Below are 26,367 nucleotides of genomic sequence, written 5' to 3'. Positions count from 1 at the left end.
AGTGCTCCCTTGCATGCCACACCAAGCCCATGCACACTGTATTCCTTCTGGCTATGTTACAGGTAACTGAGCTTATATATATATATATATATATATATACACACACAAAAAGTATGTTGTCCCGACAAACTTGCATGAAAACTAGTAGGAAGAGCATCCTTCATAACAGGACAATGAGAACGTTCAAATTACTTACCACACCCCGTGAAACAATATAAAACGTCCACGTTTTCTAAAGAATTCACTTTCTTAGAAGAATAAACAGAAACCAAATGCATTTTTCCAGTTTTTTTTTTTTTTTTTTTAATGTTCACCTCTGAAGAACTTCAGATATTGCATAGTTTGAGTGCCAACATTATTCACATGTGCTCGTCTGCTTGGGACAGACACAGTAACATTAGCACATACATTTGAAGTTTAACACGACTGGTGTCATAAGTTTTGTATACTTAAAAACCAAGGTAAACGGAAGATAAATTAAATGGGTTGGGGGAAGGACATACGCTGCCCCTGCTGATACAGCCTAAGACACGCCCAACAACATGGACATTGTAATATAAAATTCCACCATTTCGAGGCAGAAATTGCACTCACTTTTTAACTTACAGGGAGGGGGTCTTATAATGTGCATTAACCTAATTTATGGTAAGAAACCGATGGATAAAATCCAGCTTTCGAAAGGAGTATTATACCAAATTATTGCAGCTTCAACAAACAGCAGAGACACTTGAACAGCAAGTTTGGGAAAAGCAGCCATATCATGAGGATCATAAGACTGACAGATATGCTAAGAGATCCGATTCAAGTAGGACTTAGTTCCGGAAGTGTTATAGTTCCTCACTCCTGGGAAGAACAAAAACTTTGTGAATTTGTCCCCAACTAATTTTCTTTGGACATAGATCAATTTAGAGAGACAGCACAAATCACATGATTGGGGTCTGCACAAATATTTCAGATTTCAACAGCTGGTGCATCAAGCCATGTTCAGAACCTTCGTTTGATTACACCACACCAACTCACAAGTAATGCCACTACTACTGCTCAGCAGACCACAACGAAGACTGAAAAAACAAAGAATTGTATAACTGTGCTCCATTTTGGAGGTGGCCTCCCCAATCTAACAGAGAATAAGGCAGCAAGACTGAAACCTAGAGGTACATCCACAAATGCAGGTATTTATTTTAAAAAAGTCTTGCGCAATGCATCATTTTACACACTTTATGGCCTTTCTGGATTGCAGGTTTCTGTGCGGCATTTTGTACGGTGTTTCATATTTTTAATCTTGCAGGGGTGAATCTTAAATCATTTATGGGGTAAGAGCCTTTTAGGAAATAAAAAAGGCAAACATGGAGGAACCGATTGGAGAAAACATAGAGGTAAACCTTACGTGTTAATGGCAACTAAGGAGGACAGGGGTGATCTTAAAGGCCCTGGCCCACAACACTTAAGGATTACCACCAACCGCATGAATTCGTTTTATATGGATACAATATATGGAATGCATATGATAATATATAGATATACCCTGAAAAAAACACAAGCTGCGTTTGGTTTACTGTCCAAAAGCCTCCGTGGAAATCAGATCATATTCCTGTGTTTTTACTGGCACTTCAATACAATCTATTTTTGCTGGAAAATTATCATGGCTTTTAGTTGGAGGTCTACGAAATATAAGCAAAACGTACCCAAAATGTACTACGTCATTAAATCCAGTCAACGTCTTCATGTCTAGTTATGCTGCTTTTACCCAAACACTGCTATTAAGTTCCCTAACAAAGCCAACCTTACTTTGTAAGCGTCAGATCAGGAGTAACTGATTTGGAACGAGAAAGAAACTATTTTTCACATGAACATTCATCGTCCATGTGATTGGGTTTGCAATCAAAAAAGGAATCTTGATTTCATCTTCCCCACGGCGCTTACCACAAACATACCGTATCATGCACAAGCTGCATGGGAGAAACATACCTGTGCAATAGGAACATTGCAGCACCACACCGAAATCTCATTCTCAGGGATTTGTAAGTCTTTCCGATGTTTACTTTCAGGTTGTTTGCCTTTCAAACTATCCAATAAATCATAACTTATAAAAATGCAGCACAAAAAAAATGCCTAAGAATGTGAAGTTCTGAAATGTTTTAAATCCTACTGCCAAATTACAGAGGTGTTCTACTGAAAATAAAGTTAGGTTTACTTGAACATAATAAATTAAAATCATTCTTAAATAGATACGGTTCGCATCACTGTGATCCAAGCAGCTGCACAAATCTTCAACTGCACTGCCCAAGTGATGACCTACGTAAAAAAAACATAGGACATGGAGGCAAGATGCAGTCAGTGATCAGAATGTGAAAGTGGCCAACATCTTGGACACCATAAGTTAACACTTGAAAGGTAGATAGGTAAGGTGGTCCAGCGACAGCAGGTGTCCGAGAGACACCGGGTGGCATCTCTAAAGAGCGTTCCAGAGGTAAAACAAACCTGGCCACTCTGATTGGGCCATTTGTAACAGTAGGTAGCCTTTTCGCAACCAGCTTAGAACACTTGCATATCGGGCGCTGTTTAAAAAACATCAGTAATATCAATACCTCTCAGCAAGTTTCTCAGCTGGGAGCGGTACAACAGCGGCGTGAAAGTCGATAATCTTCACTTCAGGAGGTACGGGTGAGTTATTGTAGACAGTGCATTTGGTGTTGGACAACCTGCGTGACTTGCTTCCTCAGATAACAGTTTAGTTTATGGCTTTATAAAAAACAAACTTAAAAACTGTTAAAAGCAAATTCCTCTGATTAGCCATCACACAAACGTGCATTAGGTCAGGTAAAAGGCGGCAAGCCTGGTTTCTAATGTACATCCCTTGGTTTGTCAAGTGCGGCACCATTTAACCCAAGGGTGAAAAGGACCCTGGTTGGGGGCGCATTTTAATACTTGAATTATTAACATAATCACTTCAAGCAGAACTTAAAATGTGAGCCTGCCTTCCTGAACCTTCCAAAACAATAATTTACATTCCAATCCCCCACCCACTCCCAGGTCACCCACGGTCTAAATGTTAAACCCAAATGCACTGACATTAAAAAAAAGTTCTCAGAAATGATGAACAACATTCATGAGCAAGTGGGCATTTGAGGCATTAACATGTATTGAGTTTTTCCCTTTTATAGCAAGATTTAAGGCATTGCAAGAAAAATGTATTAAAATATAAATAATGTCTTCATAGAAGATCATACTGAGTCTCCAAACTTTTCACTTATTAATAAACCCTTTGGCCTTCATCAACGGATGAAAACATCATTGCACTCGTCACAGCAGCTAATGTGAATGGGATCTCGGAACGAGAGAAGCCACAACAGCCCCTATTGCAGTACTTGAGAATATTAAAAAAAAAACCTTGGCCATACATCGTAGTGTTGACCAAGGCTTGCAAAAAAAAAAAAACCAAAAAGGTCATTCTAGACGGCTTTGTTAAAATGAAAAGTACTGAGCCGTCAGTCAGCCTTACAGTTTCTTTGAAAAACAATAAATTATGTGAACCACTTATTTGTAAACATTGTGCCATTTCATACTGGCGATGGTGATCACAAGAGTACACCCATTACAGTCTAGGCAGAACATATACCCTGCTGGGTTGGTGCTATACATTGTGAAAAGCAGCGCTAGGAGCCAACGAGAATTTCCATGATGTTATCCAGTTCATTCAAGTCTCTGCAAGGCTGGTTTGAAGCGAAGGAGGTGGAATTACAGGAAGAATTAAAAGGATGGTCGTCAGTAGAATAAAAAGATGACCGCCCACCAGTGGATGCTGCCTGAGTAGCCTCCCTCTCGAAGACAGAGGTGTCAATGTCCAGAAACAGATCGTCCAGAGGGAGGTCCTTCAAGTAGCTAGAGCTCATGAGCTCTAAGTTTCCAAAGACATTGTCCAGTGGCTTGGATTCCAGCAGGCGGCTTGGTAAGTCTTTCTGCGGAGGATGTAGCTGAGCTGCATCGGGCTTTGAATGCAAACTTCGACTTTCAACCAAGTCCAAAGGATGCGCCTGGCAATACTCTGCTCCAAGAATAAGTTCCCCAACAAGCTCAATGTCCATGTCTTCGGCAGACCCTGGAAGACTGGATGAAGCCCTCTGGGAAGGGCAAGAATCAAAAGCTAGCACCCGTTTCAGCTCCACAATGCTGTTTTCATCAGTGTATGAAACGCTTGACAGGGGACTTTGTGAAGAACATTTGCTTGGGGAAATGTCACATTTTCTCTCTGTATCTTGATTTCCCAAGAGCCGTGAATGGTTTTGTGATGGAGCCCCATCATCAAGAACAATTTCTAGGTCTTTGAGAATGGAAGATATGGCTGATGTCAGAGAAAAATCATCTTCTGAACAAAACATGTTATCCAATTCTTCCGCAACGACATGAGGGTGGGTGTGCAAAGAAAGGACAGAAGATGTATCAGTTCCTGGGGCTACAGGCATAGAGTCCATGGTAGTAGGAGACATCAGATCGGTTACTAGAGACGCTCTGCTATTCTCCATGCGCATCTCCTCCTGCAGCACCCGAAGAGTATTGGCAATCAGAACAGAGCGACGCAAGCTGGGCTCCACCAGCATCCGTCCAGTGTTAAATTTATCTAGTGACATGTTCAAGACAGACTGACGCAAGGTATAGCCCCCATCCAATCCGTGAGGCACCAAATCACTACTCATCACTTCGTCCCGGTCTGAAAGTTTGCGCTTAACTCCTTTTGATGGCATCATGACCTGATGAGAGAAAAAAAGTCTGCTTAAGAAAGATGCACCAAATGACAATTGTGTAAGTCACATGAAAACATACAAGCTGGACAAAAGTCATAAATATCGGTGTGCATAGTCTAAAAACAGAATTTTCCTCCTTGGACAATAAGATTCATGGTGCTTTCATAGTTACAATGTCTTTTTTAGGCACAGATTATCTGTCCAATCTACTGATGTAGTTAATAGAGCCGTAAATCACCAGGATCCTAACAGAGTTCTTTAAGGAATTTAAGAACCTATACTTCTTCAGGACACAGGATGCTTTGTATCGAATCACACCAATCATACACCCTCACCCGAAGTCATGCCTTCTTCCCTTACAATACAATACGGTTGTGTAATGGAACCACGCATGTTTTTACCGCGCATGCTGGTTACACGCAGTCTCAACCACGCTAGTAGTAACCATGAATGTCTTAACCACGCCTGCCACCAGTCCTAAAAACTACCCGCCTTCACGTAAGCCCTAAAAACTACCCTGCAGACCTAAACAGTATCACAATCCCTGTCCCCTGCCCTGAGCCCTAAACAGCCCACGCCCTGAAATCTAAACTTCCCCCTCCCTCCTAAAAAACAAACCCCTCCCTCAGCCCTGAAAACTACCCCAAACCTCCCTCAACCCCCCCCACACCATACAAACTAACCCCCTCCCACTTACCTCACCGGGTTGAGTCCTCTCCCAATCCTCCCTGCTTCTGCCAGCCAGCAACTAGACTGTACCAATCATTCCTGCTTCTGCCAGCCAGCAACTAGACCGTGCACTGCCTTAACCACGCATATGTGCGGGTAAGGCATATGTGTGGTTACAGCAAGTGTGGTAGCACTTGCGAAGTTGGAACACAAGTGGCTCTGTCTGAGTTGTTTCCACTGTTGCCCTTGCAATACAGTTTATTGCAGTAAGAAGTAGGTGCTATTGCCATAAAAATGTGCACTCTTGCATATAACAGTGAAAATCTTTTTACCATTAATTTCAAGATCGTCCCAAGCATATCCTGCTAACCTCAAACGCCCTAAAATATCTTACATCTACTCAGTGGCGGGGGTCACTCAGAGGAAGTAAAGGACTGTGTATAAATACCTATGCCGTAAATTATAGGCAAACTAAACAAGTTGTGTTTGCGCCAGGACATAAAAGAGGCAAATTCTAGAACTTCACATAGTACTACTGATGTAAACCCTTTCATATTTGGGTAGCCCCGATCAGAATAGTCTCTATTTTTGCCCCCCGTATTGAACATCATGCTCCAGAAGAGGTTCAACTTGTTTATGTACTAGACCTACATTTTCAAGTAGCTAAACTATGGAACTAAATATGAAGGACATTGAAGTAGGAACCAATAAGGATCGGATAATTATTTGCATTAAGGCAGTAGTCGAGGATGAACCTCTTACTTCAGCATTGCTGACAGTTGAGATGATAGATTTAAAAAAGGGATCATCAAGAATATCACTCCCTACATTGCCCTCTCCTTTGCATCCAGAAAATATTAAAATAAAAGACAGCCCATGTGGAGATCATCCATGCTAACAAGTTTCCACCCAATTCAGGTGCATCTTTTAGACTTGAGGTTCTGTTGAGCGGGAAGATACTCCACTTCAGTTATGGTATGCAGTAAAAATGTCACACATTGTTGTAAAGCATAAATCGACAATCTTGAATGGCTCCTCCCATAATGGCCTCCAATTTAGTGTTCAAGTATTTTATTGTTTTTACATAAGATATACCAATATAGGTAGAAGAATAAATCGATCCTTTTTCTTCCGGGCTATTCTTACTTTAACTGCCAATCACGTTTATACAGATGGCAACCATGAAAATACAACATTCTACCTCCTCTGATGGAGAGTGCAATCTCTTTATCATGGCTAAGAATTGGTGGGACGAGGCTTTAACCAAACTTTGAGGGGGGGGGGGGGGGGGGGGGAAGAGATTTGGCATCCTTCCTATTGAAAACCTGTCCGCCAATGGAAGGCATTTCTTAAGACCATATTCTTCCAATTCTATGCTGTTGCGCATATCAACGGACAGATTTAGCACTGCAAATCTGAAAAGGGCATTACCGTGTGCTACATTCAGTCTTACTCCAGACTCTCTATCTTGAGGCGTACATTTCTACGTAGTCACCCCCTCTCTTAGTTCTACTTCCGTGCCTCTCCTTCAGAAAAAGCCTTGATAAAGGACTAAATTAACTACAGAAACCTTCCCTAGAATATCCCATCTACTTCTACACTTGCCTGGCTGGCCGCCAAAAACACGTAATTGGCCCAACTCTCGAACTTCGCCTGCTTAATCATCCTACAGCACCCACCGTTACTAGGATAACTACCACGAACCTTTCAGAAACTACTTTACTGTGTAATATGATCATTATGAAAAAATGCCGTCTAAATGCATCACCCACCATACTAACTTTAACCAGATCGCCCAAGTAGGTCTTACCCCAACGTACTGTGCATTTACCCAATAGTAGCTGCGCAACCATGCTCTTTAAACATTATTCATACATGGTTGTCGCTAGTTTGATTAAATCCAATTGTATCCGCCGGCATGTACCATTGTGGTAACACTAGTTATAAAATAGAACTGGGATGCTGCAAAGTGTAAGATGCATCACCCCCCCCCCCCTCGAATCACTAATAAAAGATAACAGCCCCGACATATTTATAAAAAAAGGAGGTATTTTGGACACAGTTAAGCAATTTTAAAATGATACAATTTTGCAATTGCTGTATAAAGTGTCCTAATCAAAAGGCTGCCTTTCTTCACAGAATAAATCCCACAACGCTTAATGCGATTTGTATAACATCGGAGGTTCTGCATTTTTCAACCCTTCCTTCGCCTGAGACGAAGGGCGGAGTAATGTACGTGAGCGTTCATTATTCTCCTGGGTTGGGGGAGGGAGGATCCTAGCCATCTCCGGCCCACCTCCAGTTTGTGTGGGGGAGGGGCAGCTAAAGGAGCTTCTGGTGACAACGTCGACGAGAACCGCGGGCCAAAGAAATGGCAGAACATTGACAAACCTCCAGATGAGCGCCAACACAAAATGTAGAAATTATTTTACGTAAACACCGGCGTGACTACCCTGTATTTTACAACTTCTACTTCCAAGCATTTAACTACCAAGGAGGGTCTGCCTTCTGAAGGCAGGAAATACTAAACATTTGTACTTTTACCTCTGCCCATCGCAAACATTTACCGGATACCAAGCACAGCGCCTATGTTCCTCATACCCCCCCGAACTGCATGATTAAAAGGACGGTTAAGCATCAGCCACACGGCAACTTCCTCCTTAAGAGTAAAAAAAACGAATACCACTGGAATATTACGTACAAGCCGTGTAATCGACGTCATGTGCCTTTAAACCTACAAATATGTCGATTAAACAGTAGGACGGGGCTAGCAGGTTCAAGTACTTGAAAACCCTGGAACCCGTTATTTTGGAGTCTGTACCATTACTACTGAGAATCTACCGTTCCACAATTAACCTCTCCCCCATCCCTTGCAAAACGAAACCCGCATGAAGTCATTGGCATAGGCAGTATGACATTGCCCCGGTTCCTTTAAACCGACCCTTGCGGCAGGAGGACGGCTGTATCCAGGCAGCCGGGCTTCACTCCAGTTTCCCAAAGCGGCTAAAGTACCACTTAAAGGGTGGTGCTTAAGTGCGGTGTCGAGGACCGGGATGCAGACACGTATTGGGCGAGGCACGGACGCAGAGTTGGCCGCGCCGTGCCTGGCAACAGAGATGCACCTCCGGTTGTAGGCTTTACTCACTGTGGCTCTCCAGTTGTCCTCCAGCTGTGGTTGCAGCCCTAGGCAAGGCATCGGAAGTAGTGAGCGGGGGACAGGGAGGCTCCGGACGGGGCCTCGGGTCCGGTGTGGTTTACTTCATACGGAACAGAAACCAACTATTTTTCCGGGATCTGAACATCTCCACTCCCGACCTCCCTGCCTCATCCTACTCCAGAGGCTTCCCGCCGGTACATTCAAGCAGGGAACCTGTCGTGCCCCCTGGGACTTGTAGTATACAAACCCCTCCCCTTCTAGTAAGCCAATGGCTAACAGAGAACGAAAATACTACACGTCCCATGATTCATGCGCGACCGAGACGCCATTTTAACCCAAGCCGGGCTGTTGCCAGACCACCATCACAAATAAATAAATAAACAACGGAACAGCAGGTTAGTTGGGGAAAAATGCAGCGGGGTAGAAAAGATGGCTTTAAGAATACACACGTGCCAATGGACTCGATTCAGGCGAAGACTCGGTTCATAAAGCAAATAAATGCGTTATTTTTGGCTATCTCCAGCCTGTAATTGCCTCGGTTTCAATATGTCAATTGGAGAAATACATTCTCCTGATTATGTTTAACATAACACGCTTCCTAAAATATTAGTATGTATGAAAATCTTCCGCCTGTAATTCATCCTCAAATCTTTGCGACCCACTACACCAGGTTATCCTGCATGTTAAGACTTCCAAATTATAAGTCAAATGAGATAATTTTTGTTTTCTCTCCCTACTAGTACAGCACTCTCTGATATAAGGAGGGATTCAATTCTAACGATTTTTAAAAAACTCTACCCCCCAGATGCATCAACAACCCAGTTTGCGATTCCTTAATAGCGAAAAATACAGATTCGCTATTAAGGAATAGCAAAATGGAATGCATCAAGAAATCACAAAAAAATAGCGATTTCTTAAAATTCCTTAATTGCGAGTCGCAATTAAGGAATACCTCCCCATTCATTCCTATGGGCCTAGAGGCCCATAGGAATGAATGGCAAGACAATCTCAATTTGCGAATCGCAATTAGCGAATCGCAAATTAAGATTGCGATTTCAAGGGTGCAGGGGTGTCCAAAGGACACCCTGTTGAAACCCCTGAAATTGTTCTGTGCACATATGTTGCGCACACACATGCCCTTAGGGCATGTGTGTGTGCAACATGAAACTTTGAAAAATGCACTTTAGTGGATTTTTCAAAGTTTTTGCTAATTACCATGAAGTTGTACTTCATGGTAATTTGCGTGCCCTATTAGCGAATTCGCTATTTTTAAAACTTTCATGCATTGCATTTAAGGAATCTCAATTTGAGATTCTTTAAATGCAAATAATCGCAATTTAGCGAATTCTCAAATTGCGATTTTTGCATTTGGGATGATGCATCCCAAATGCACAAATACCGGTCGCAAAGGGGCAGATTCTGAGAATCTGCCCCTTTGCGAGCGGATTTTTGCTTGATGAATCTATGCCTATATCATCCTCTTAGATGTTCCCAAATATTGGCAAGTATGATGCTCTCAACTGTTTCTGTTACTGGAATTACCGTCAGTCGCTCCTGGATTCCTGCACAAACTAAACCGTACCTTTAGTTACACTTCTCTCACAAGTCCCTCCATACTTACTGCTATTGCCTGAAATATCAGATGTGGAATAGCCAATGTCATGGCATGAAACGGTACGGTGTACCTCTATTCAAATGCCTACTTACCGTGATGCACACTCAAGGCAAAAAAGTAACTTTTACGGTTGTACTACTTCAAACAATCTGAAAGTGAAAGGGAAAGTCCAGTCCATCGATAACTCGCACAATTCTAGTTCTGTATTCAATGGCAAGGTGAAAAGTTTCCTTCATCCTGTTAACTCTACAACGTGTGAACATGTTCTGTAATCACCTTTTACTAGGTGTGCTCACTTCACTTTCTGGGGTAACTTCTGGATAGTTACACGTACGTCTGGTGAGATTAACACTTGTCAGTCACTCTTGGGCAGAACTCTTACCTTTGCATAGCAAAATACAACCGATTTTTTGAGAATATCTCCATGAGAATTTATTCTTTCTGGTCTTATTACAACTGAATCTTGGAACAAGTAAAATTGCTCAGTGATTTAAGCCATTGCTGGTGCAACTGTCTGGCCAGCTCTGCCTTTCACTATAACTAGGAGCCATGATACCCTCGCAGGTGATAGTGCGCATTACAAATACACATACCAAGGCAGATACATTTATATCTTTCTCGTGGAGAAATTCTCTAAAATCACTTTTATTGTGCCATACAAAGGTAAGAATTCTGTCCAAGAGTGACTGGAAGGTGTTAATCTCACAAGTTTAATGAGTGGGACATACACGTAACTATCCAGAAGTTACCCCAGAAAGGGAACTACGCACACCGAGTAAATGGTGATTACAGAACATGTTCACACGTTGTAGAGCTAACAGGGTGAAGGAAACTTTTTACCTTGCCATTGAATACATAGGTAGAATTGTGCAAATTATTGGTGGACTGAACTTTCCCTTTCAGATTGTTTGAAGTAGTACAACAATAAAAGTTACTTTTTTGCCGTGGGTATGTATCCTGGTAAGTAAGCATTTGAATGAGGTACACAGGACCGTTTCATAATGTCATGAAATTGGCTATGCCACATCTGATATTTCAGGCAATAAGTATGGAGGGACTTGTGAGAGAAGTGCAACTACAGGTATGGGTATGATCCAAAGTAAAAACAACAAAATAGCACTGGTGCTATTAGGCATCTCCCTAACCATCCCCATATACCAATTCACTCTCACATGCAAGTCCCCAGAAAGTTCAGAAGAGTCCTAAAAAAGTGCCTTGCAAAAATAGATGCAATCCAACTATATATTTCAATAAACACAGGCAAAACCAATAAATCTAGCTTTATGTTAGGGCAAGTGTATGGTAATCATTGGGAGTGTGTTGCACCTATCAGTCCTCGTAAGAACATACCATAATGAAGTAACATCTTCGGTATAATGGATTTGGGAGGTGAGAGTAGGGCACCCTAACTGGACGGACAGCAGTAACAGACAAGCTGTACCCTCAAAGAAGAAGGTTTCAAAAAGTAGTCCAAGATACATTTTGTATTTCAAGAGGTGACCTTAAAAGGCAAAAACAGCTACATAGTGCAAAGCAGATATTTCTGACAAGGGGTCAATAATGTCATGAATCTTTAAGAAACGCTCAGTGCCTCCAGGTGTCTACTCTGCGAACAAAACGGATCCTTAAATACAGCATGTTATCGGGACAACAAAGTAAAACGAAATAAAAGCTCAACAGTTATTAATGAGAAGCATGATGTTTTTATGACAGGCTAGGACATCCAAGTAGCACCCAATTCCTAACAAAAAAAGCCAGGATTTTGCAATTAAAATGCTGGGTCAGCAGGAAAAATACACCAAAGAGCACAAACTGGGTCTCAAATATCAACTTCGTCATGTTGCATGAGCGGTCTAACAATGAGGTTACTTGATTCTCCATCACCAAAACCTAATGCAAACACAAATGGGACCATGTAACCATCCACAAAAATGCCATTTCCTGGACAAACTAGGAAGGCTAGTAGATAAAAAAGGCCGGCCCTAAACTCCCTTTCTGTATCTCTCATTGTGCTTTTTGGAAGAGCTGCAGATAAGAAGTATTCAAAAAAGCTAATGCTATCTTTATCAGACCTAACTACTGATGCTACTGTCTCTTTTTATCAAATTAGAATGTTAAAGGAGGACAGGACAGATAACCCTTGACGGATAATCCCTCATTCCAAAAAGGCCTGAAAACTAACATTGTTATTACCGCTCCCTCTGAAAAGTGCATTTTAACCAATGCCTTTCAACCCCAGGACAACACGCCTCACCTCCTACCACAAAAGATATTTTAGGCTGAATTAAAACATGATTATTAGGGCTTGGAAGCACATGTAGATGTCATTAGTGAATGCACTACAACATGCAACATTTCCGGAGAAAGAGACCGTTCTACTGTGGCAAAAGGAATAGTGTTGGGCGCAAATCTCACCAGTATAAATTAAAGACCATAAAAGCTGCTTTGTTCCACCACCCTGATAAAAAGTGTGGAGAATTACACAGTACAGTGGGTAGGTGTCAGGATGTTGTATTAAACTCAATATCTGAATCTGCAATCCTTATTGGCTGGAATTGTCCCCCCCCCCCCCCCACCTGCAATCTATCGGTTTTACAATGCTTATTTGCCTTGTACGGTGCAATACTGTAATGTTCATGTTTTTAATCAAACACGTTTTAAGAAAAAAAGGGCGAGTTTGGGCAGCCCACAAAATAACTTTCTGTATAATGCTCCCAAGAAGACAGAGTTGGACTGGCCTACTGGCGGGTCCGCTCCAATTATGTGGCAGCAATGACTACATTTTAGTTACTTTTTATCTGTTTGAGCAAGAAACATTTTTTCTTTAAAATCTGCAAATCATGCATCAGATGGATTACGTGGTAAATTATGCAAATCTATAGATAGGCATAAAACACCATGAACGCAATTCCAGTGGCCCGGCCTTCAGGGCATTCTGGCACTGCCTCAAGGGCTTGCCTAACAGGTCAGTTGTGAGGCCGTTTTCTGACCGATTGTGGGCCTGTTTTATGATTTAGTGGACAGTTTGTTTACTGTCGATTGCTCCGATATTACCACGAACATTGCCCATAAGAACCACAAGTCCGTGCAGTCTCCCATACCGTGCAAAAGACTTATAGAGCTGCTCTTTACAAGTTAAAAAACTGCCATGATTTGCAAATGTGGGCCATTTTTTTAACTATCCGATTGGCTAAAAGGGGGGGGGTTACTTTTATTTTGGTTCCTGTTCTCTGAATCAGTCCGACCCTCCTCCCTGGCACACAATCTGAAAAAAGTTGTTGCCCACTGAAAAATTAAAGAAAAAGTCCACAATGTTATGCATAATAAGTGCTGGACACTCACCCCATCGCCTTCCCACATACCTTGCACAGCACAAGCCAAAATGTTGGCAGGCATGACTTGCACGAGATCACGTGCATTACTACCAGGCGTTAAATTAGGCCCCCAGTCATCGGAGTTCACTTTTGCACCATCATCGTTGACCAAACGTGAACTATGCCCCTAGTCCTGGAAAGGTGCAGGACGCTTGTCCCATTTAAGAACAGGTCACCATTATTGCGCACAATGCTGACGCTAACCTCCTTACCTGCTCCCGCATAGGTCTCTAGCCCCCCGACTCGATAAGAGTGGCTTCTTTATGCATCTCCCATATAAATCCGATACAGTTCTCCTATCCCATATGAGCTCCGATTTCTTTCGACTCTTCAACTAACTCCGCCCTACAGAGATTGTCCGGCGCAGCCCCTTCCCCTTTTGCAGAATATCTTCAATATGATGCAACCCCTGCCCCCGGGTCGAGGCAGAAGTAACGGACTCCTGTCCCGCCGCAGCCTTACCCACTGCAGTCCATCAACCTGCCCCCACAAAGCACAACGCAACGTGCCACCCCCTCCCCTTGTCAAAGCAGCTGCGTCCTGCACCCCTCCTCTCTAGAGAAGCTTGCATAAGACTCCTGCCCCGTCCGCGCGCAGCCCCAGCGTGCCCTTTACCTGCTCCGCAGGGCACACGTCCCGCTCTCAGCCCCTGCGCACCATGCCTGGCCCCGGGAAAGGAGCCCTCTCTCCGGCGTTCAGCCCTCGTCGCCCCGCTCTCCCTTCAGCCCTGACAGGTTCATCTCGCTCGCTTCCTTCTCTCAGGCAGCAGTACACTTCGGCGGAGCCCAGCCCACGAGCACCCCAGGCTCCCAGCCATTGGCTGTGGGGCACAAGACTTCAGTGAAGATCATTGGCTCGCAGGGTCACCAATCAAAAATGTCCGAAGCTCTCACCCCTCCCCCGCTCTCAGACAGCTGGTGATTTTTAACCCGGTGTACTGCTGCCCGTGGAAGGGGAGAGGGTGCATGGGCGGCTGTTCTTTTAGTACGGTATATTTTCAAGCAGAAGAAAGAACGAGGTTTGCGATTTTCTCCCGTGGCTCATTTCAGCGCAAACTCACATTGGCGTAGAGTTTGGTGAATTCCTGCTGTATTTAATTTATGCGAAAAGAAATTCGATCTGTGAATTACGTTTCCGGGAAAATATGCGCTCTACTGCTAGGCGCTGTGTTTGGCAGAAATGTGCACTCGGGTTTTATTTATTTATTTATTTATTTACTCCGATTTGCAGAGTTGTGGTCGTTGCAATAGATATTGTGGGACTATTTAAAGGACCCGAATGTGTACGCGGCTAAGCACATCGATCTGAGGAGATTTTAGTGAACATGTAAATTGATTTGCACTGATAAGATTTTAACAAGGGCAATTTCATCGTGCGGGCACCTCTGGCCAACTGGTATCAGATTAAGTGTGTTAGGCAACTAGGTCTCGCAAATCTTTAATCAAACTATTTTTTTTCCTATTGAGGTAGCCCAGAAGTGCGAGCAGCGTGTGCATGGGCTGGATCTGGATGAGTCACACTACTTTAAAGTGCTCGATTGGGTGCGTGCCTGCAGGGGCGTGGCCTGTCTAACTAAAGACGAATGTTCTCGGTGATATTGTGAGTGAAAAGAAGGGCTGTCTTACACTCAGGACAAAAGCATGGTGCTCCTCTGCCACTCGGGACCGCGTGGCGTTGGCCGTTCACGTGAGCTCCACACGAGGTGTGTGTCTCAAATCCTTTGGGACATCAAGATCCGGACGTGCCAGCAGTAAGCGGATCCCGAGCCATCACTGGACAGCTCCTCTGTGTGTTTATTTATGCATTTTTTTTATACAGCGCAGAATTTACCCAAAGGTGTCCAAGCGCTTCACAATAAAATCAAGAATGTTACATTAGGAGAATGCTACAAATGTACATGTTACAGAAGCAAACGAGATACAATGTTCAACACTCCGTTCATCATCCCCTTTGGTTTTGCTTTGTTCGCCCTAAGTTGGCAGGGTATGCCCAGACGTGGGTCCCTTGCTCACTTTGCCACTGGATTCAAGCTAGCCTGGCTGATGATGGCTGATTAGCCAGAAATCGTCCCAGGATGCTTGTTTCTGGTCCAGGGAAGGCTTGGCAGTTCGGGCTGGACTGTTCCCATGATGCACAGGGTCAGACTGATTTTACTGGGGTTGCGGAGTGAACTAAAGAATGATGATGGATTAAACCCAGATCAGTTGACTGGGGTGAGTGCTTGCAATGTTCAACACTCCGTCCATCATCCCCTTTGGTTTTGCTGAGGTAAAATACAGCAATAGATGGCAGTCACTCAAAAACACACTAGGATGACGCTTGTACGGGTGATACAGGCAGCCTTTTAGATTGGTCTTGCCTCGATGGGAAGCCAACGGAGGGAAGACAAAATGGGTGTGATGTGGTCACTTCTTTTGGCCCCAAATATAAAACGAGCCACTGAATGGAGAACGGATATAAGAGGGGAAAGGTGGGATTTGGGGAGGCCAGTAAGAAGAGAATTGTAATAGTCCAATCTAGAGAGAACCAGTGATTGGACCAGGGTTTTTAGGTCTTGCTCCGGAAAGAAGTATTGAATCGCCTAAAGCAGGCACAGTTGGTATCGAGCAATCTTTGCAATGGAATTGATGTGGGAAAGTAGATTGAGCCTTTTGTCAAGTAAGACACCCAGGGATTTTGCGCCGTCCACAATAGGTTTATTGTCAAGTAGATTCAGCTGATCCATCAAGATGGAACAGGAGAAGGAGAGAGTGAGGTAGAGAGGAAGAGGAATTCAGTTTTGGAGGGATTCAGAATGAGCTGATGAGCTAACATCCAGTTTTGAATAGAGATTAGAGTTGAGGATTGAGATATCGTGTGTGGAAGACACCTTAAGGCAGATTTGAATGTCATCTGCATAGAGATGGTAGAGGATCCCAGATTTATTTAGGAGACTTCCAAATGGTGTGAGAAAGAGCATGTCGAGATTGTGGAGAATGATGATGTCAGAAATTTCCAGTTTGTGTTTCATTGCAGATCTGCAGTTGTGGAGCAAACAGCGTAACTCTGACGAGACTGTTTTGGTGATGGGGTGATTGAGCTTTGAGGGGTGATAGGGATAATGTTCTTGTAAGAGGGTGCAAGGGAGGAATAAGGCAGATGATTAGTTCTTACAGAAGAGATGGTCGGAATAGTGTACATAGGAGACTTACTTGGAGAGGAAAGTGGAAAGGGTGGCGTTAGAGGTCTTGTAACTAGCCAGTAGGTTAGCGATGTCTGCAGAAGACAGATTGGGATTGGCTTTTTTGGGGCGTGGGAGCAAGGTGCTTCTTCGGATTTTGGGGAAGTGAGTATTTGTCAAGGGAATTGGGGTGTTTGGAAAGGTGGACACCTTAGTGCTTAAGAGTTTGGTGGTAGCTTCAAGCTGGGAGATGGAGGTGATGAGAGATCCTAACTTATTTTCCGGAGATAGTAGTGCTGAGCACGGAATGTTAGGTGGCTCGATGGATACAGGAGGGAGTGCAATTGTCGATGGAGGGCAGGAAGAGGTGGGAGTTCGGGGGGGGGTATTGTGGTGCAAGGTTAAAGGGTGAATATAGATGGTGGTTGAGAGAGCTTGTTGGTGCATCCGAGGTGAAAAGAGAGTTCTCTTTGCTGATGTTGAAAAGAGGATATGATTGAGGTCATATTTAGGAGGAGACAGGTGAGGAGGGAGGGCGGAAGGCAGGGAGGGGAAAGAGTGGAGTCAGAGAATGGCAGGAGGTTAGGGGAGAAGAGAGAAGGGTCTGGAAAGGTCCCATAAGCTAGGAGACGTGAATGTGAGGGGACAGGCACCAGACAGAGTGGGGGGGATTGGGCTAGAGGGTAGTTAAAGAAAGAAAATGGTACTGCTAGGTCCGAGTGATGGAAAAGGAAGGGATTACCGAGAGGGAATAAGGGGTTGAGCAGCATTACTGTAGGAATGGGAGGATGAAGAGAGATGCAAGGGGTTTGTGAAGAACTTGGGGTACAAGGTGAAAGGGGAGCGGGTAGGGAGGAAGAGGAGGGAAAAGGGGGAAGGTATGGAAAGTTAGCTTGGAGAGCAGGTTGTAGGAAAAGTGGATTAAATAAGGGGGTGGTGGGTATGGCCAAGAGGGAGGAGGTAAAATTGGAATATCAGGAAGGTGCAGAGTGGAAGAAGAGAGTATTAGGCCAGCTTGGTCCAGACCACATCTGCAGTAGAGAATGAGTCCACATCCTCTAGTATTGTGACAGGCAATACATGAGCAGGAAAGGCCAGGTCACTATGTAGGGCAATTAACCTGATCGCTGAGAAGGAATCAGATGGGGCAGCTTTTTATCACCTGGTGGGCTGTGCCTCAGATATCACACACAGACAGTGAGGTGCACACCCTGGTGACGCTAGGCCACCAGGGTGGACCCCGATGATGAAGCATGTCACCACTAGGTGGTGAGTGAGGGGTTTCTTACAAAAGGAATAACTATTCCTCCCCCCTCCCCTTGGAAAACCTTCAGTTCAACTTCGGGTGATACTCCTCCATTTGTTCTATATATCCTTGACCAGGGGAATAGGAGTATTCTCCGTCCACCACGAGTGGACACTAGCCCTTGCTCTCCCCCTTGTTTTTTTCATATGTACCTCGAAGCCCAGCACTAAATAAGCAGGATTGCAAATGCTATTGTCATTCACCATTTAGCTGTTTTCACATTGTGCAATTAAACACTATACCACAAACCTTTGCTAGCAGAAAAGCCACTTTACTGAGGCAGGCTTGTAGTTTCAACGTATTGATATTGAAATACACCATAAAATCAACCTACTACTACTCTATAAATTCCTGACAGCTTGCCTTCCTTAACCCCCCACCCTCAAAGTATAAACATTCCCCCAAAACAACTTTCCATAACCCAAACTATGTTTTATCTATAGACCCCCTTCCCTTGCATTCCACAATCTCTCTTTATCTCTCCCACATCACCTTTCATCCCCAAGTAATTTCCCTTTCTCCTGCTCCAAACTCACTCTTCCTCTGTGGTCCACAAATGGTGGATATGCTCAAACCCGCCTCTCCATCCCCCAAACTACCGCCGTCCAGGAAGAGCTTCAAAGGTATTTTCTTGCCCCGAGGGTGTGAAATTCCTATGGCCCGACGCCCAGGACATATTGTTTGCTGACCGAGACAACGAGTTTTCATGTTTTTATTGCTCCGTGGACAAGTAGGCTCAACCTCCTGCAGCACAAACCTTTCCTGCACAGGACTCCAAAATCTTTCTCACCTGCTTACAAAGGCGAGCTGTTTTTTTTGGCACAACAAAATGTTTCTTGGGCTTACTAGTCCTTTGGTGAAGGAGGGCCTACTGACAATAATTGCCCAAGGTAGTTCATGCTCCGCCTGAGCCTCTCTAACTACAGTGTGAGGTGCTATCGTCTGGATATGAACCCTTGTAGTGGTACAAAATATCCAGGAAGCGTTGCACTTTTGTTAAAGTGTATATTAAAGTAGAAAGTGTGGGGAAACAAGCAACCCACAACCGATCATTCTGGTGCTCTCGTCGTAAATGCCAGGTTAAACAGTTACACCAGGGCAGACGAGAACGCCTGAATGCGGAGCGAATATTAAATGAATACAGTACCTGAGGACAGGCGCACGAGAATAACAAATTGCTCTTAAAGTGACAAAAGCAACTTGCTATTACAACATCATCCCCTTTGTTTTGACAAAAAAGAAAAAGGTAAAATAGAGCTACAATAAATATGAAATATGATACAACATAAGGAAAAGATATAACAATGAGTAACACATAGTTGAAAGCAGTATACATAACAGCATAATCACATCAAATAAAAATCTTTGAATTTCTGGGGAACAGAAATATTGCGATGTGATTTGTGAGAAGAAACTGGACTTGAGGGAATGTTAGGTAATGATCGCAAAGTGACTGAAGGACTTTGACTGGATGTGATGGCTGGAGAAATAACACTGGGACAATCATTGGAAACAGAATCCTCTTAGAAGTGAGGGTCTCTAACTAACGAAGCAGAAAATGATTTGTCACAAAAGAAGTCCATTCCAGAGTTTTCTCCATCCAACTCTGAGATGCAAGGACCTCCTCTTTTTTTGTTGCAGAAATGATTCTTAAGGCATGAGTAATCTTTACAAGATTCCCTCTGTTCCACCACCCCCTTCCGTTTAGTAGAATTGCACTCTTAGCCACTTGGATGACTCTGACAGGTAGGGTAAATCTGGATTCTCCTTTCTTAATCCTGTTTGTTTTTTTTGATTAAAACCCAATCACCAACATAAAATCAAATATCTTTGGTGTTCCTAGAGTTTTTATGGTACAAAGAAATTGCTGTATGTTTGCATTTGACAGCATCTTTAATTTTCTGCAAATCATCCTGGGAACTTACAGTGGGGTTGGTTATGCCTCTAACCCAATGAGTATACAGGCATACATGTGAACTGGCAATTCTTCTGCGCAGTAATTTGAAGGGAGAAATGCCAGTGGTACTATGAGGAGTGGTTTGGTAAGTCCACAACTTCTGTCTTAAGAATTCCTCCACCTGAAAACCACCAGACAAAGCAGTCTGAATTCCCTCTTTCAAAAATCTGTTAATGCGTTCAACAAGACCATTTGAAGAAGGGGAGTAGAGTGCAACAGTAAGATGTTTGATGCCCATGTCTTGAACAAATTTCATCATCTGATGTGATTCAAATTGTGTGCCATTATCTGTCACAATTTGTCTAGGCGTACCTTCAATTTCAAAAATACCTTTCAAAACTTTGATAACAGCATTGGTGTCAGGTGAAGAGGCAAAATCAAAGTATACCCACTTGGAAAAATAATCAATCAAAACTAAAGGGTGTTTTTTGCTTGCGGGTAGAAGTTCAAAGGGACCCGCAAAGTCCAGGGCGACCGAGTCCCAAGGGGAATCAGGTAAGGGAACCATGTAAATATTTGGTTAAAAAGTTCTCCAATGCTTATCGGATATTACACAAGAGCTGCAGTCAGAAATCCATATTTTCACTTGGGAATCAAGACCGGGCCACCAGTAGAATTGTTTTAAATTTCGAATGGTGGCTGACACACCCATGTGACCCTCATGACTCTTTTTGAACAACAAATATCTAAGATTAGTTGGAGGGACTAAAGTGTCGTGACGAAGTAAACATCCATTCACAAGTGATAATTCGTCAGAAACCTGTGCAAAGAGTTTGACATTAGGAGAAAGGTTTCTTTCATGAGGCCAACCTAACTTAATGTAAGACATAACTGTTTGAAAAAGATTATCTTCGCTAAGTGCAGACAACCACAACTCTCTAGATAACGAAGAATTCTGATAAAAAATGTCACTAATGAGAGCTACAACACACTCTACCTCATCAGGTGCCCGTGAAAATGGATCATTGATAGGCATTCTTGAAAGGCAATCAGCGCATCCATTTGTGCCCCCAGGTAAGTATTTAATTGAGAAATTATACTCATGTCATTTAGAAAGGATGCGCACCAACCTGGCTGAGACTTTACCTGTGCTATTACCGCTAAGCATGAAAATAAGAGGCTTATGGTCAGTGAAAATTTTAAAGTGTGTTCCCCAAAGAAAAGTCTTACATTTCTTTACTGCCCAGGTGCAGGCAAGCACTTCTTTTTCAATACTGCTAATTAGTTTCTGAAGGTAATAGAGAGCGTGAAGCATATGCAATAGTGTGTTCTTTAATCCCAACATGTTGTGACAAAACAGCACCTAAGTCTAACTGGCTGGCATCAACCATTAAACAAAAATGTGTTTGAGGGGCGCACAGCGGGTTATGTTTGATTTGGGTTGTCCTTTTTTAAGGTTGGGTGCTACAAACAGGTGGCGTGTCCGTCCAGCACACGTCTATGATAAATGTGGTTAATGTGTCACCATGTTACCTTGGTGACATCCCTGTGTTTTGTGCACACCTTTGGTGCTCGAACAAGCAAGCTTCCACAATAAAGGTTATTGTCACATTTTATTCATGTGTTATCATTGGTTTCATGATGTGAGACATCTTATCCATGTTTTACATATTAAGCATTTTTCAAACGGCTCCAATGCATTTCGGGTAGTATACCCTTCGTCAGGGACCAAAGGTGTGCACAAAACACAGGGATGTCACCAAGGTAACATGGTGACACATTAACCACATCAACCATTAAACAACATGGTTGTCCAGAAATGAAAGGTGCTAAAATGGGTGCAGAAGTGATTAGTGTTTTGATTTTAGAGAACGACCTCTGCACCTCATCAGACCAAGCAAAAACTTTTCCTTTGCGTAAAAGTTCCCTTAATGGTTGAACTATTAGAGCGTATCCTTGGATGAAACAAGAGTAATACTCGCACAGCCCTAAAATGAGCGAAGACTGTCCTTGTTTGTGGTAGGTGTTTTGTCTTTGATGGCAGAGATGAGAGACATCTTGGGTTTAATACCTTCTTTTGAAATACAATGACCAAGATAATCTAATTGGTGAACCATGAGCCTACATTTTTCCCTTCTGAGAGTAATGCCCACATTCTCAAACACAGATAACACTCTTTCCAAAATGAGATTATGTTCTCTTGTAGACTCCGCAAAAATCAGGACATCGTCTTGAAACACTGGTACACCTGATATGTCTTTAAGGATTGTGACCATACATTTCTGGAACACACTTGCTGCAGAGGCAAGACCATGGGCCAGATGTAGGTAGCCCTATACCGGTCGGTAACGGCCGAAATTCGGTATTTTCGTCCGTTACCGACCGGTATTGAGCATTTGGGATGTAGGAGACCGAAAATCGTCCGATTCGGAAAATTTACCGAATCGGTAAACATTCCGAATCGGTAAATTTACCGAATTGGTAAATTTACCGATTCGCAACGGTTTGCGATTCGGTAAATTTACCAAATCGGTAAATTTACCGAATCGGTAAAATACCGAATCGGTAAATAAGAAGTGGTAAAATTGAATATTGAGATGTAGGTAAGCTCTTAAATACCGAATTTTCTTGAAATTCGGTATTTAAGAGTCGGTATTTACCATGGATTGAAATCAGGTGGTAACCAGGTGCACCCTATAAAAAAGGACCCAAAATGCAATTCTTTTTTCACAATGGCGGCATTTTATGTCATTTCAAGACGGCTACAGGAGGAAGGAGAGAGGGAATGGCAGAGACAGGAGCAGGTCTACAGGCAGAGGATCACCTTGTTCATGCTCACAGAGGCAGAGATACTCCAGAGGTACAGGTTGGCCCCAGACACCATCTTGGACCTCATCAGGGACCTCCAACCACTGTTGGAGCACACTACCACAAGGGCACACGCTATTCCACCCCACGTGCAGGTGCTGTGCAGCCTACACCTGCTTGCGTCTGGGAGCTACCAGAGTGTGGTTGCTGCGGTAGGTGGTGTGACCCAGAGCAGCCTGTCACGCTTTTTCCACAAATTCCTTGACGCCATGTTACAGAGGATGAACCATTATATATGTTTTCCTGCAACCCATGCTGAACTGGTCCAAACAAAATCTGACTTTTACCAGATGGCGCGATTCCCCAATATCATTGGCTGCATTGATGGCACGCACATTCCCATTTGTCCCCCTGCTGCCACCGAATATATATACAGGAATAGGAAGTCCACCCACACCATCAATTTGCAGGTGATTTGCAATGCCAACTGCGCCATCACTGACCTTGTGGCAAAATTCCCTGGGAGTACCCACGACTCCTATATTTTTCAAAATAGCGGTACCTATGCACGGCTGACTGCAGGGTAATTTGGTGAAGGATACCTCCTAGGTAAGACACAGTGTGCGACCCCTTTAACACCTATTGCAGTAAGAAGTACATGTATGCATATGAATAATGTATTCCCATTTCCTTTTAGGAGACAGTGCATATGCCCTCCGCTCGTTCATACTCACCCCCTACCTCAACCCCTCAACACCCAGCCAAAGGAGATATAACCGGGCCCACAAGAGCACCAGAAATGTCGTGGAGCGTACCTTTGGTATCTTGAAAAGCAGGTTCAGGTGCCTGCACAAGAGTGGAGGTGCACGGCAGTATACCCCCATCACCTGCTGTAAGATCATTGCTGCCTGTGCTATGTTGCACAACCTTGCTGTGAAGAAGGGTACTGAGGTGGAGTTGTCAGACTATGAGGATCATGACGACGAGATTGCTGTGCCTGAAACACAACCTGCTGGAGTGTCAACACCAAGTGATGGCAGATACCGACGTGGGGAGATTACACGCAACTTTTTCTGAGACAAACACATATGTAGAATGCTAGAAAACTACTTTAATTTTATAATTATCTCGGAATTTTAAACAACAAAAGTGCACCAGAAAGCATTCCACCACAATGCTCACAGTGAGTCAACAGAGACAGACAGGTTTTGTAAGCAGCCACCGTAGTTTAATATTGTCACTACGCAGGTATCCAAGGCACAAATGTGCAACACAAACATTTAACTTTAAAATTTGTATGTCCAGGGTCACTAGCCCATACTAATAACTGTTCATTTTCGTCCGCGCTTAGCACTGCCAGATGTATGTGGCTCACTGTGTTCGCTGGGCGTTTGGCCTGTAGCCTCACCTTGTCGCCTGCTTTTCCTCCTTGTCTCTACAACAAGGGGGCTTACCATGCTGCTCCTACTTGTGCTCCCTTCATTCTCTGGCACATCAATAGCAGCTGTTTGTGCTGATTGCGCATTTAATAGCGCCTCAAGCGCACCGGTCATTCCGGCTATGCCCCTTGTCAAGTGATTACTGTTTTGTGTCAAGACCTCCTGACTGTTCATGCTTCGCCTGCATAGCAGGGATGTGGCTGTGGCCAGGCGGTGAATAGCCTTGTTAGTTTGCTGTTCACGCTGCTTCTCCCTGCGCCTTGATGCTATTTCTGTGTCCAGTTTGGTGCACAGTAGCTGCACTGATTGTGTCATCTCATGTATCCCTGTAGCCATGTTCTTGTTTACTTCCACCAGTTCCCTGATGCCCTTTCCAATGTCTTGCATATTGATATTGAGGTTTGGCATTTGTCGTTGACAGGACAAGATGCCCTTTCCCTGCATCCTCTGAATCTTGACCATGGTTCCCTCCAGGCCTTGGAAGACACTGGACCCCTCCTCACGTGCACCTACACTCCTTCCTTGGACTGTGCGGCGTCTTGTGCTACTAGGGACAGGCTCTGCGCTGGACTGCAGTGTGGCAGAGATATCATCTCCAGGCAAGGTTTGTGGGTCTTCAACCACCATTTCACCGGCAGCTGTCTCCATTGCTATCAGTGGGGGAACGACATGCCTCCTGCTTGGTTGTGCTGCAGGTGTTTGAACATCCAGTGATGCTGGCATATCAGGTGAAGACATTAACAGAGGGGACTGTGAACGTGGTGGGGATGCCTGCAATTCCTGAGAGCTTTCAGGGTCTTGGGAAGGTGGCTGGCCACTCGGTACACCTGTATCCTGTGATGCACTGGGACCTGGCTCCTGACTTTCATCCCTCTCGGGTGCCGTGCCTTCTGTCTCCTGTGACTGCCTTCTGGATGTGTGACCTGTGGACATATGAGCGTATATTAGCTAGGCGCAAATGTCTCACAGCCACTACAATTACATTTTTTGCATTTGCACAATTTCAATGTTGCCTGCCCTTCATTATGTCTGCAATCATTTGCCTAACTTGGTTACTGTGCTGTACGACATGGTCTTTCATTAACTGACTACATGTACCATGATGCATTGCTACTGTTTGGTGCTGACACTCTGGGACTGTGGTAACTTAGCTTCAAGGGGTGAGGGAAGGCTGAGGGTGTGAGGGGGATTGCTGTGAATGCATCTTACCTTTTCTACTTGCAGCTTTGGCAGAGCTGTCCACTTCTCCCAGTCCGCAGACGCTTTCAGGCTCTAAGGTTGTGGCCACCATCTCCTCCAGGTCAGTGAGGGGGGTGCTGTGTTCTTTCCTCCACCAGTTAGCGATGCCTGCTTGTGGTGGTCTGCTAATTTTTTTTGTGAGGCTCCTCAGGTCATAGAACCTCTTTTTTAACTCCTCTGTGACTCTGGTGGTCACTCCCACAGCATTGACTTTTTCAAGTATATCAAGCCAAATCTTCCTTTTGGCAGATTCAGCCACAGAAAGGGACTGCCTTCCAAAAAGTTTGTGGTGCACCTTTACCACTTCCTCAACAAGGACCTGTAGCTCCATGTTGCTGAATTTCAGCTTTCTCTTTCTCTCTGTCTGCTCTGTGTCTTTGCTGCTTGCCATGTTTCAGGTTTTAAACTGCACAAACTCTTTCTGCTGCTGCTCCCAGTCTCTCTGCTCCAACTGCCTCTCCAGAACCTTCTAATTAGTTGCAGCTGCCTGTGTAGCCACTTCCTGGTAGGGAGGGGGAGGGTGGTAGCACCTGATTGGCTGTTTTCTTAAGTTTCACTTTTGCTTGCTTTCCGATTCGGAATTTACAGAATCGGTAATTACCGAATCGGTATTTACCGATTCGGTATTTCCCATTCATTCCTATAGGAATGAATGGGAAATAACGAATCGGTAAATACAGATTCGGTAAATACCGATTCTGTAAATTCCGAAAGTCCGATACCGAATTTTACCGATTCGGTAAATAATACCGATTTTTTCCCTACATCTCATTTACCGATTCTTGAATACCGATTCGGTAAAATTCGGTATTTAAGAATCGGTAAATCTGGATTACCTACATCTGGCCCCAAATGGCATACGTAAATACTTGAAAGCACCAAAGGGTGTAATGAAGGTGGTTAGGTCTTGACTCTGCGACAAGTGGTATCTGGTGGTACGCGGATCTAAGATCCAGCAAAG

At 43.9% G+C, this 26,367-nt stretch overlaps 1 protein-coding gene across 3 annotated transcripts; it reads right to left on the bottom strand.

Annotated features, from left to right (window-relative positions):
• Positions 1–277: 277 nt before the first annotated feature.
• LOC144781678 (SERTA domain-containing protein 2-like) lies at positions 278–14,364 on the bottom strand. 3 transcript variants are annotated; one of them, XR_013601033.1, is made up of 3 exons: positions 14,173–14,364; positions 3,440–4,748; positions 278–3,390 (listed from the first exon to the last, which is right to left on the bottom strand). XR_013601033.1 is itself a non-coding variant. In XM_078660651.1 (2 exons), the coding sequence occupies exon 2, from the start codon at positions 4,743–4,745 to the stop codon at positions 3,657–3,659; it is 1,089 nt and encodes a 362-aa protein (XP_078516777.1). In that variant the 5' UTR covers positions 4,746–4,748; positions 14,173–14,364; the 3' UTR covers positions 278–3,656. The 3 variants fall into 3 exon arrangements, 2 of the variants coding, with proteins under 2 accessions (XP_078516777.1, XP_078516776.1); XM_078660651.1 differs by having other exon boundaries at positions 278–4,748; XM_078660650.1 differs by lacking the exon at positions 14,173–14,364 and adding an exon at positions 8,557–8,757 and having other exon boundaries at positions 278–4,748.
• Positions 14,365–26,367: the final 12,003 nt, after the last annotated feature.

Source organism: Lissotriton helveticus, chromosome 9 (genome assembly GCF_964261635.1).
Source record: "Lissotriton helveticus chromosome 9, aLisHel1.1, whole genome shotgun sequence".
In the NCBI taxonomy this organism is placed as follows: Eukaryota; Metazoa; Chordata; class Amphibia; order Caudata; family Salamandridae; genus Lissotriton; species Lissotriton helveticus.
This window is presented reverse-complemented; position numbering and strand designations above follow the sequence as displayed.

What these genes read in the sequence shown, in the direction of transcription:
- LOC144781678 (XM_078660650.1), bottom strand. Translation starts at nt 8,607, where the DNA reads ATGCCTTGCCTAGGGCTGCAACCACAGCTGGAGGACAACTGGAGAGCC. An exon ending in AGGACAACTGGAGAGCCACA is followed by an intron (nt 4,749 to 8,556) that starts GTGAGTAAAGCC and finishes TTCTCTCATCAG; the next exon opens with GTCATGATGCCATCAAAAGG.